The sequence below is a fragment of the Cydia splendana genome, chromosome 1 (genome assembly GCF_910591565.1).
Source record: "Cydia splendana chromosome 1, ilCydSple1.2, whole genome shotgun sequence".
Classification (NCBI taxonomy): Eukaryota; Metazoa; Arthropoda; class Insecta; order Lepidoptera; family Tortricidae; genus Cydia; species Cydia splendana.
In genome coordinates, this window is record NC_085960.1 from 4,983,974 (window position 1) to 4,996,681 (window position 12,708).

Below are 12,708 nucleotides of genomic sequence, written 5' to 3' on the forward strand. Positions count from 1 at the left end.
TAATATAAGTAATTATATTTTTTTATGATCAGCGGTCAAACCTTTTCCTTTTATTTTAATAAGTATCCCATTCAATAATAATATTTGGTTTTATGAGATTAGCTTCTCTTAACATATTTTGTCAATTCTTACTTTCTCAAAATGAAACTTAAACCCACATGTTGCATATATAGTATCAATCGGCTTTCAGCCCTTCATTTTGATACCCTACTCGATAGGTTTGCACGATATTTTTTTCTAAAGGTTGCGTAATATGGCGTATTAAGTCCGCCATATTGTTTTTATAATGACGTCACATAGCCTATGTTACCCGGGATGACGTAAGGATTCTAATGATGTATCATACGTCTAAATCGGATAAGGCATTCAGAAGTTAAGGTGGAATAAAGAAACTCACATACATACAAACATGAACGCTGAAAACAATACACTCTTTTTGTTTGGGCAGTCGTGTAAAAAACGATGAAAACAATGATGCACTTCATCTGTAACTACTTATGTAGGTACCTACAAGTTGTGTTTTTAAAGATATTTATTTTAAATATGTCAAATATGTAGTGACTGATTTAATAATATTCTACTATACCTAACGTTAAATGAATTTAACGACAAATAACAAGCTAACTACGGTAACTAGCAACTTGTCCGTAGAGAATGCCCTAAAACAAGATATCACTTACATTGACCTGAGTTTTCCCGTAGTTCGGTATCCTGCCGACGTGCCCGGCCATCGGTCCGAACCTGGAACACCGCCAGACGTTATTTTTACCGTGGACAGTGGACAGCGCCGTAGGACAATGTTCACATTCATATATATATTTATGCAATAACCCTACTATTTTATACAATGCACATAATAGTAGTTTATGTGACTGCCACATAATGAAAGTCATTAAAATACGTGTGAAAGTTTATGAAATGAGCTGAACGCGAGTTTCATAAATAATCATACGAGTGTTTTAATGCCTTATTAATCTTGTTAAGTACACTGCTTTGTTTACACACATATTATAAGCTCTCTATGATATATTCAAGAACCACATTTTACGACCGCCATTGCAGTATTTGATCGGGTCTCTATTTGTTCCCATATTTTTTTTGTTCCGATTTTTTCAGTCCATAACGTTTTCCATTATAATTTTTATTAGTCATATTGTCAATAGTCATAAATTTTAACAATATAAATTGCAGTTCCGATTTTTGCAGGTCATTATTATTGTTAGTCATAAGATTTGTTACTCATAGTATTCAAAGTCCAGAAAGTATACCATTACATAATGTTGAAGGCAATAAACTTGCTTACAATAATCGTTGTAAGGTCTTTTATCGCAGGTTATAATGATAAGTATGGACTCTATTGCATTCCCTAAATTTTAAGTTCCGATTTTTTTTATACCATAACGTTTTCCATCATAATTTTTACTAGTCATATTGTCAATAGTTATAAAATTAAACAATACATATTGCATGCTTGCCTACCTACCTGGGGATTATTTTTTATTTGGCTTACTGATTTCCCCTCCATTTCTTATTTTTCATGTAGTTTATTAAGCCATTTCGTCCCGCCAACGAGTCGACGGAGCCCCGGTTAGCGGGGCTCCTATTTCAGCTCTGAGGGACACAAGGTAACTAACAAACCTACCTGAGGAAACATATTTCTTTTTTCTTTATATGAAGGATGATATTGATTTGGTTTCTTAGACGTAATTTACTTTAGTCATTAAAAATGGGGGTCCCTTTATTTGACATAATTATTGAAAGTCATAATGTTTAATATTATAGCACCTAAATATTAGAATATTAGAGGATATCATTTTCTGACTATAGAAATTCGAAACAGTAAGTTTATGGGAAACAAAGGGATGACATTAAAACGATATGATTAACGACCATTAGTCCGATAAACTATGCCTTAAAATATTTCTGAATAATTATTGATATTGAATTTATACTCATCAATTTTATAACTTTTGTGATTATAGCGTTTAATATTATAGATGTTTCACATTAGAACTATGAAACGTTATACTTAACAAAAATTATGACTATTGATGTTTATGTCTATAAAATTATATGGATATCAATTTCTGACTATCGAAATTCGAAACAATAAGTTTATGGGAAACAAAGGGATCCCTACTTGATCACACACTGGACTGATAAAACGTCATCTCGACTGATACCTACTTGAAATGAGGACAAATCAGATTACTTTGTTTTTCAGAGATGCTCGAAATAAATAATAAATAAATAAGGAATTTGCCGTAGCAAAACAGTTTATCGTTATGTTGGTAGTAATTTGCAGTTTTTGAACGCATCATAGAGGGTCGTAGACAAAATGTTTTTATTTTAAAATATCTACGTGATTGTTGACGGCACTACATTTATACAGTTAATTAACCTGTCATAAACCTTATTGCAACGAGTTAAGGTCTACGAACTATCAGTTAAGTGTGTTATCCCATGAACAACATAAAAGTGAAATGAGATTAACTTCGCCGGCAATAGAATTGATATCTAAAGTTGGTCAAGCAGATCTTGTCAGTAGAAAAAGGCGGCAAATTTGAAAAATGTAGACTCGATGGGATATCGTCTCATAGAAAATTTGAATTTCGCGCCTTTTTCTACTGACAAGATTTGCTTGACCATCTATATATGAGTGCCAAGTTCTAGTTCACATGGGCTGTAATTAAAGTTCAGGAATTTTCTGATTATGAAATCTTAACAATTTTTTGAGAGAATTCAATGTTAGATGTTTATCTAACATTGAATTCTCTCAAAAAATTGATTCTTTGTTTACGAGAAACAAAGAATAGAGACACAGCAACTTGTATAGAAAATAAAGCAAGGGCAGATAAATAGAAGAGATATATCTTACCCGTTCTGAGCCATTTTGAATCAGTTGTTTACCATGCAGTCGCGGCACGGCTCGGCGCGGACTGTAGTGAGATCACAGCTTATTCTTGATCTTCAGATCCGTGCGATGCTCAGCAAGGTTGCCTGCAAACATCGGTCATACCAATAAGTTTATGGGTATTTATTACTATCTACTTACCTACTTAATTTTCTGTACATTGACTGCTAAGTTTGCAAGGTAAGGTTGTATCGAAAATTAGGATTTACAAGATAACTACATTGATTAAGATTAAGATAGACACATCCAATTTATGTAACTTTTCCTCGTAATATCGTGTTGAATTATCTATAGCAATTTGTTTAGATTAACCATTAGTCTACTACCGGCACCAAACATATTGCAATCTGTACATTGTTAGTATATTATACTAACAATAACTAATTATATAATTGGTGTAGGGACTTAGAATAAATGTCAACAAAAAATTTGATTTGCTTTTTTAATGTTAAGAGTCAAATTCCAGTGTTAAATATAATTTATTTGGAACTTTCTTTTATATCTATAAGAGTTCAAAACTCGAATTGAATTTGTAGGTACTTGTACAAGTACGCGGGACTTATGAGGTTATAATAACATTTATAGCCAAGTCCAGTTCACGCAGTCGGCTAGGACACCATCATCAGTAAATAGATAGAATTTGACCTCGCGTAAGTCTCATCAGAAATTCAGTACATGTTACTATCGCTGATTACAGGTCTGTATCTTGATATCTATCTAAGTGCATAACTGCATATGTAATACTCATGACTTAGTCACTCGGACTAAATAGCAGCATGCCAGAGAAGGGATATATCGTACGGTAATAGAAATTTGGCACTGGCAGTATAATAATATCCCATGGCCGGTCGCCAGGTATAATTTTAACACTAACTGCGACTTACCATTCCAGAGAGACATTATCCCACTTAGTTTTGGTCATAAATCGTTATGACAAACAATTAGGCTAGAGACGTATTTAGGTAAGCTGGAATTAGGAGCTATGATTCGGTCAAATTGTGTTTTTTGAAAAACTAATTATAGCCAGCCTTTCCTTGCATTATAGACTACATTCATAAAAGGCTGGCTATAATTTGTTTGTCTTCCCCATACATTAGAACACAACTTAACCGAATCATAGCTTATTTAGCTACCTTCATTTCATTTCATTTGGGATACTTACCAGCTTTTAGTTATTGCGCATTCTTAAGAGTATTTAGGCGGGTTATTGTGTTTTATTTAGTTCTTTAGTTTTAGTTAGTTCATAAATATTTTAATAATTAGAATAAAAAGTTAGCCGGAAATGTTAGGTATTCATATTTTGTAGTAAAAAGTAGTTCAACAATGGGACCCACCCAAAAGGGGAATTTTGAAATAGTTAAGGTAAAACACACACACAGGTATATCAAGCAAAACACAATATTATATCAAAAAATATTCAGTCAAACCCTGGTCTGCATGTACAGCGAACTGCAGAATTGCATTGCAACATTATGAATAAATCTACTCGACTGTACCTGGGTCAATTTTTGAAGAGGGCGTTTTTTCGACATTTGTATGGCATTTTTTTATTTTTGAAAAATCTGATTTATAATCATCGTTTTAGGAAGGGTTCTTAACAACAAAAAATATACTGTAGGAGACACCTCTGTACTTGTTATAGTTAGCTAGATATGGACGTTTAAAGATCGACATTTGTATGACACTATGTAGCCATTTGTAAGGCGCTTTTGACATGTATAAGGCATATTTTCGACATTATATGGCAGTATCAACATGTATATGCCACTATTTATTATTTTTATTGCATTTATAAGACCCTGACGACATTTGTATAACACCTTCTCGACATCTGTATGGCACTATGTCGACATTTGTATGCCACAATCGACATTTATACGGTCAAAATAGCCGTATAAATGTCGCCATACAAATGTCACGACATGTCGCCAATAATATTTTTAGCGATATTTCCTACACAATACAACCGATTCACTTATTTATTTTACTATATATTTTAACACTATATTTGCAACTATTATTATAAAATAAACATTTTTATTCCAACTATGTACCAACGTATTAAGCGTCCATACAAATGTCATTGTAGTCGTACCAAAATATATCGAAAGAGATTTTTATCTGTTTTTAAATAAATTAAACTGTTTCCGGGTCTACATTTGATGTCAATCGATGCCCAACTAACCGCACTATTGCGTTGTAAATTTAATCTAACCGTTATTCAATAGACAAAGAAGATTATAGGGGGTATATTTAAGTCATAACAAAACAGGTGCCGCGCGGGACAGCGATAAAAAGGCTTCCCTTGTTTTATTAAATAACGAATTTGGTTTATCAATATGATTAAATCAATTCTCTAGAAAATGCTCTTTATAGAAATACAAAGTTGTTTATAATACGTTGCCTACATCCAAAGTTATGATTTTTTTTATTGCGCAATGCCGCCACTGGGACATGCGAAAAACGGCAAATTTCGCCGTTTTTGGAACTTCAAATACGATTTTCTCAGGAACAAATAATATTTTAGGTACAGCTGTGCATTATTTTTAAAGCTTATAATACACTGAATGAAAATATATACATACCCAGTCTTTTAGTCCTATGGACTTCGAGTTTTAGCCGTGGGACAGCAAAAAATGCCTATTTGAAAATTGACCCACCTATGCCTATAAGATAATATGCCCATACTGCAGTGTAGCTCCACACCTGATCGAAATCGGGTCAAGATCACATAAACAGCTTCGTTTCAAGTACCAATTAATATCTTTCATCGAAGGTTTATTTATAGATATAAGTTTACGCGGCCAATTTATTTAAGTAGGCAACTATTTATACTCGTACCTATACTACCTGTGTATTGCATAGTTCCTAAGGAATGTTTCATCAATAACTTGTTCTGCTTTATCGTCAAATAAGTAGTAATTGTTAAAATAACCACGTCTTATTTACATTCATGAATCAAACTGTAGGGTCTAAATTCTGCAACTCGTTACGTATTTAACTCGACTCTTGCACAACGGGTTAACTTTCGTGTAAATGGTTTGCAACAATAGCCACTCATTTTGTATTCAATTTAGCAGTGCAAAAAGTAAATAACGCATTACAAATACTCGTGCTTCTATTCTTACATACTTACATCTACCTATGTGTTACGGTACCTATTTCACACTAACACTTAATTTTATCTTTCTAATTTGTCACACGAAGAAAGTTATGTCTCAGTCATCATGCGCGGCCGAGTAAAATATGAGGTGTGCAAGACGCTGGGCCACCGGGCGTGCGATCAATCCGCCCACGGCCACGTCTCCACACCTGCACCTGAGAAATGGGACGTATTTGTCCACGGCGCAACTAATACCTTGCTCATACTCATGGGGTAAACAGGCGACTCGGCTTAAGGCGGGTTGTAGCCGTAGGCCAGTGGTTCCCAAAGTTGACTGGGCTCCGACCCACCTAACAAAATCTGCCAAATTCGGGAATCATTTTAATACAGCCGTCTTAAGCCCCTGCTACACGGTCGCCGACAAGCCTTCAGACCGCGTGGCCTTGGTCTGTCCCGGACCGTGTAGACAGTTGTTACCAACAAAATTTTACCAAAACTGATCAAGGACAGACCAAGGTCAGACGGTTAGAAGGCTTGTCGGCGACCGTGTAGCAAGGGCTTTATACAGGGGCCATAAAATATTATTTGTAACGCTCAGATGTCCTAGGAGTTTCAGGGCCCACTCGTATTCGCTCGCGACCCACCAACTTACTTACTTTTTGCATTAGATCATAAAAACCTATTTCATGAGGCGTAGACATATATAAAGAACTTTCCCCGCATAACTTTAATTTTTTAATGATAAAAAGCTTTCAAATGATGTTGACATATGTGCATGTATTATATTGTATCGTAAGACCAGTACAGACCTACATCAACGTCAGCGTCACCAATTACTTTGACCCTACGATCAATACCTAGGTTTTACATTGCTCAATCTGTTTTTGACTGTTTCCGAAACATCAGCAGACACTCAAAGTACCTACTGTCAAACACTATACACTTTCGTGACACTCGTCATATCGCTACATTTGCGCTGGTGCAGCATTCACCTAACTAATTCGCTGCATAGATTAACTAATAACCCAAATTATTGTACTGAAGATATGCTAATGTATCCAGTCTCAGTCTATAAGCATCCCGGTGCACCTGACGCGTTAATAAGCAAAATATTGGGCAACGCATTCCTCACCTGGCCCAGATCCCGGCGCTAACAATAGTCGGCAACTTTTGCTAGCTCGTATTTCTCTTTCACGCCTCGTTAAACTGAACTTTACACGGTTAGCCCAAGGTCGATTTTACTGTAAACTTTAGCTATGCTCTATTTTATATGGTTCAAATGTAAATTTAAATGTGAAACTGTCGCACTCATTTAACGATAAAATTAATACAGCTGGGTTCCTTGTCAAATTAACTATTTAACGGACAAACTAGTGTGGATTATAGCTGTTAATTTTGTTGATTCTTCTAATTTTTAACAACTGGATTATTTATTATCGGCTTTATAACATTGTCACATAAGAGGAAATAAATATGATTAACTAGGTAGTTCAAAAGCATTACCAATTCTGTATTAAGTAAGAATATGAACTGTTAGCGCAGAATCTTACCTTTAAAGTGGTAACCCTACTAAAGCTAGCAACTTGTGTCAAGTGTATTATTTTCATAATCATAATCATTTATTCGTCGCAATCCATGGTTTTAGGAATAAGTAAGTATGATCTTGACAGAGCGGTCGTGGTCACTCGTGCGTTTTGGCGATGCTTCTCAAAATTCATCCAATTTCCTCTATCTAGAGTTTTCGTTGAAGAAAGCATTCGTCAGTGCCCAGACTTGGTATTTCCATCGCATTCGTCGTATTACTTAACGCGTCCTTACATTTTAATACTTTTCTATAACATTGCATCTTGAGTATTATCAAATAATTTGTCTAGATAAGTACGCTACCGGCTAGCTTTAAAAACTCTTCACTCAATAAGCTACGCTCATAGTACATACTACCAACAGTTATAATAAAAAAAAAACTACGCGATCGTGTTAAACTTTCAAACTTGACACGTTTTTTAAAGTGTTATAACACTTATAACTCTTCTAGACAGCCGTGCTTCCGTTCGTGTCACGACTGTACTCGTAGTCGTCACAACACAAGTCATTCAATGTTAAAAATACTCTTGACTAATGCCGATCTTTTATATTCTTATTATAAGTGCCAGATCGAATCGCATCCAAAAATAACTGCCCGTATAAATAGTTAAGGATACCTACTCATAATGAGTGAATCTTTCAATTGATTTAAGATTTTATAATGAGTCATTTTTGTATTTGTAAAAATATTTTTTTTTGTAATATATACCGTTTGTGCGGTTTGTGTCTGTCTGCTTAGCTTAACCACCAGTATAACTAATAGATACCTCCTTAATCAAAAAATAATGGTTAATCTTAATGATTTTGCCGCATATTGAGCGACAACCAATACAATTCGGTTTTAAATAATTCAATAGACATCAATCAACAATACAAATACACAAATATCTGGTAGACCAAGCTTTGCTCGGAAAACATATAAAAACTCAAAAATGCGCGTTTTCCCAGAAATAAGACCTAGCTAGATCGATTTTTCCCCCCGAAAACCCCCATATAGCAAATCGTTAGAGTCGTTTCCGAGATCCCCGAAATATAAATATATATATAATGTATATAAATATACAAGAATTGCTTCAATTTATTCAATTCAATTCAATTTATTTGACACCTCACACACCCACCGCTGAACAGCTGCCAGGATTAATTAATAATGATAGTATGGCACATTAACTAGAGGGATTTCGTTGCTCTATAAATTGCAAACCTATTTCCGTAGCTAGCTCTTAAACCAATACTACACAGATAAAATGATCCCCTTTTCCCCAATCAACTTCTATCCACCATGCATTATTTCATCTAGGTATTTCAAAAGCACCATTCGATATTTTAGCGAGCAAGGTTCAAGAACGCCCAATAATAACAAAATATTTTGTTTAAATAGATGGAGTGCATGTTGCCAGATATCTTCAGCACATTATTTTGCTACATTTTAGCGGTCAGAGAGTCATAAAGTGCAGACGACGTCAGTGTGAGGCACCGCTGACTCAATCTCCGATTTAGATGCACGCGCGTGAGTCTTATTACGTGGCAAGTAAACAAAAATCACCGGTAGCATTATGAATGCTCGATCTGAATTTAATCGCTCAGAAAACCAATATAAAAGAGCTCTATTTACCTTTCTTGTTTAGAATCTAACGTAGTCCACTTTATATTGGTTTGTGTAAGATTATTACTTGCCCGCGCTTGCGCATGCAACGGGAGTTAACGGTCTGTAGAGCTTTCAAGGGCGGGGTTTACACGAGTACCTACTCGTACGCTGAATGTCAGCAGCGGTATGGGTTAGTAGAAGAAAAAAATTGGGTTAGGGGTTCCGTAGTCAACTAGAAACTCTTGTTGAGTTGTAATTTCTCCATGTAAGTCTGTCTGTCCGCGTCTTAGCTCACCGACCATTAATGCTAGAAATCTGCAAGTTTGCAAGGGAAAGTATATAAATAAATCACGCCGACAAAGTGATAAAATACAAACTAGAAAAAAGTTGGGGATGTTTTTTTTGCTTTTACCCTATGGTGGGTATCGTTGGATAGGTACCTATTTCAAAACGAGTAGGAGTCTTCACGAACTTTTTTTAGGATAGTGTTTTTTTTTTCGGAAATAACCGCTCTACACAGGTAAGGAAAAAAATACTCTAGCTTTGTTACACAACATAAAATGCACATTTACTGCTCTATCAAACAAAACAATATTAATTTGGATACCTATTAACCTATTCTAAATAAAAAGTTATAGCTTATTATTAAATGCAAGTATGAATTAAACAAAATTTTGAACGCTTGGATGATAGGTATAAAATTAAAAAAATGGAAATGGTTTAGTACCACATAGGTTACACAATTAGTAATTTCCTCGACAAAGCAGCGATTGCTGAAACTAAAAGCTAGCTTTGTCGAGGAAATTACCAATAGGGGATATTACTGCAATGTTCTGCCGCCAGAGTGCAGCACTACCGACTCAGTAAATTCATAGACTAACTTAATACATACTGCGCCTTAAACTGTTTTTTGACAAGTTTTCACAGACAATAAAATATGACATTGATGCATCAAGGCGGTTTGTTAACAAGGGCCTACCGGTAAACGCGAAAATCGAAATTTAGTTATCTGCCTCTTTATCGCTCGAATATGCAAGAGTGATAACGAAATGTCGATTTTCTTGTTTCGCGGTAGGCCATGTGATTGACGTGACGTGTGATGTGTCAATGTGGTTTGTTTACTGTATGTGCCACAAAGGTGCCACCTACGCAAAGCTTTGCCTAATATTCCCTATTGTGTACCGTTTTAGAGGAAAACGCTTGCTGACGGAATTTCCCAAAAAATCTTAATTTTCCTCAGTGATACATTTTCTTCAGTCGGTCCCTCAATACTGAGGATCGTGACATCATATCCATCTGTTGAAGACCAGGTTCCTCCATAGGGTTCTGTTCCCCGCCAAGCGCATGGCCTCGTGCAGTTTTAATTGCATAGATGCCGCAATTTGAGCACACCATCTAGTAGGAGGAGGGCCCTGAGGTCTCGTGCCTTCAGCTTTGCCCGTCATTATTACTCTTTCCAGGCTATCCGGAGAGCGACGTGAGAGGTGTCCGAAGTATGAAAGCATTCGGTCCTGGCATATCGTTGACAACCGGCGTTTTATGCGTAGCTCCTCCAGTATGGACTGACTTTCAATAATTGGCCATCTTATACTAAAATGAATTCTATTTATAGGGGAAATAGAATTCATTTTTAGTTGAGGGCGGCCAGTTACTAAGACCGGCCAGTTGCTGGCGAATTACCTACATACAAATATGAATAATACGGACGTTTTTAACTGGTCTGCCGAGCAAGATCCGTAGCGTTAGGGGCAGTAAACGTACTTCAGAACCCCTAGTGTAAATATCATTCGATAGCGTGACGGACGTACGTGTTTGCGTTAAGTCTCATTTTGTATGGAATTTGGAGCAGCGCGCCAAGCGGGACGTTTTGGAAACTCAAAATCCCTTACAAAATGAGACTTAACGCAAACGCGTACGTCCGTCACGCTATCGAATGAAATTTACAGTAGGGGTACAGTTACATAACCAGCCGATTTTACACATACTCAAATTCGAACTTTTCATTATACGTCAGTATTCACTCTCAGTAAAATTAGACATGGCCTCGGTTCGGCCTCGGTTCGATTCTCGGTCGAAACATTTAATTTACGTAAACTTTGCGATGAGTAATCATGTGCGAATGTGACATGAGAATAGTTCTGATTGTTTTAACACATTCACTGCCCCCAACGCACATGTGCGTTCACCGTCATACAAGTTTGTTCCTAGGCCACGCTCCCTGGCAGTGAATGCGTTATATTAATTCGAATTATTTTTCTCTTCCGATATTAGTACGTGTCTGTTTGACTCTATGGCGCTGGCTGAAGTAGAATGATATTATATTGTATGGCAAGAGCATATACATGTAGGTGGTTTAGTGCACTAAAGATTGGATAAGTAAATAAATAAGTATGAAATACATTCAAGAAACATTTAAAGTGACCCGATTCTATTGCCCTCGAATTTATGAAGCGTTATGGAATAATCACGTGTGTTTGACTAGGTATACTTAGTGTACTTACATGTGTTACAGGTTTGAACTTAAGCCTATAGGTAGGCTTCATTAAGGACAGAGGTAAACTGTGGACATACAATACAACCGGCTCTACCTACTTCAAAATATTAGTCATCACGCTTGAGCGTGATTATGAACTATGGTCAATCAGTTTTGATGTTTAAAATAAAATTACGCCTCAAAGAGTACCTATCATTTTGTTTTAATCAAGAATTTATCATAATAAAAACTATAAAATGCATTAATTCCATGAAGTTCGTTTTAATTTTGCAAATAATTTAGCTTAACTCAGATCAGTCAGGCTTTCATAAATATCGAAAAATAAGTAGTAGTAGCAGCTTATAATTCGACAAAATAAAAATACTTAACAACTCCTACACAGAGTACGTAGATAATATTGTTTTTATAGGAGATGCAAATTATAAAACCAAGCTCAATCGAAAGAATATCGCAACAGAACTCACCTTCAAATCACGAATAAATAATCCAAACTCAGGCACTGCACTAAAATTCAAATTTGGAATAGCTCGTTCGAAATTTGAAAATGGTAAAGGTGCGTTCGTAAACACGGTCGCGTGCGGTTAGCGTTCGTTCGTTCGGATGCGCCGCCGGGCGGCCGGGCAATACGCGCGGGACGACGCGGGAACAGTAGGGATGTCGCAGAAAAATAAAGTTGTCGATGGTTTCGCGGGTAAGAATGATTTGTGGAAAGTAATTTTCACAGCTAATATCGAAGTTCACAGGCAACTTATCGGTCGAAATGTATGTAACATAAACAATATATGATGAACTTACGCAATTTTCTTTTAATATAGCTGGTCAAGCAAATCTTGACAGTAAAAAAAGGCGCGAAATTCAAATTTTCTATGGGACGAGATCCCTTCGCGCCTACATTTTTCAAATTTGCCGCCTTTTTCTACTGACAAGATCTGCTTGACCAAGTATAGATAATCTTTACAAAACTTATTTGAAAATAGGAGGGTTTGTGTAAGGCACGAAGTTAAAAAAGTAAAGATCCGCGGACA

At 36.0% G+C, this 12,708-nt stretch overlaps 1 protein-coding gene across 2 annotated transcripts in view; it reads right to left on the bottom strand.

Moving 5' to 3' along the window:
* Positions 1 to 12,307, bottom strand: part of LOC134789406 (putative uncharacterized protein DDB_G0291608) — a 34,389-nt gene extending 22,082 nt beyond the window's left edge. The window contains exons 1-3 of one of the 2 annotated variants that reach the window (XM_063760024.1): positions 12,148 to 12,307; positions 2,879 to 3,000; positions 681 to 741 (exon numbers count right to left, since the gene is read on the bottom strand). In XM_063760024.1, coding sequence (XP_063616094.1) covers positions 681 to 741; positions 2,879 to 2,892 — 75 coding nt within the window. In that variant the 5' untranslated portion in view covers positions 2,893 to 3,000; positions 12,148 to 12,307. The remainder of the gene's footprint in view (positions 1 to 680; positions 742 to 2,878; positions 3,001 to 12,147) is intronic. The other variant, XM_063760027.1, reaches the window with a different exon arrangement.
* Positions 12,308 to 12,708: the final 401 nt, after the last annotated feature.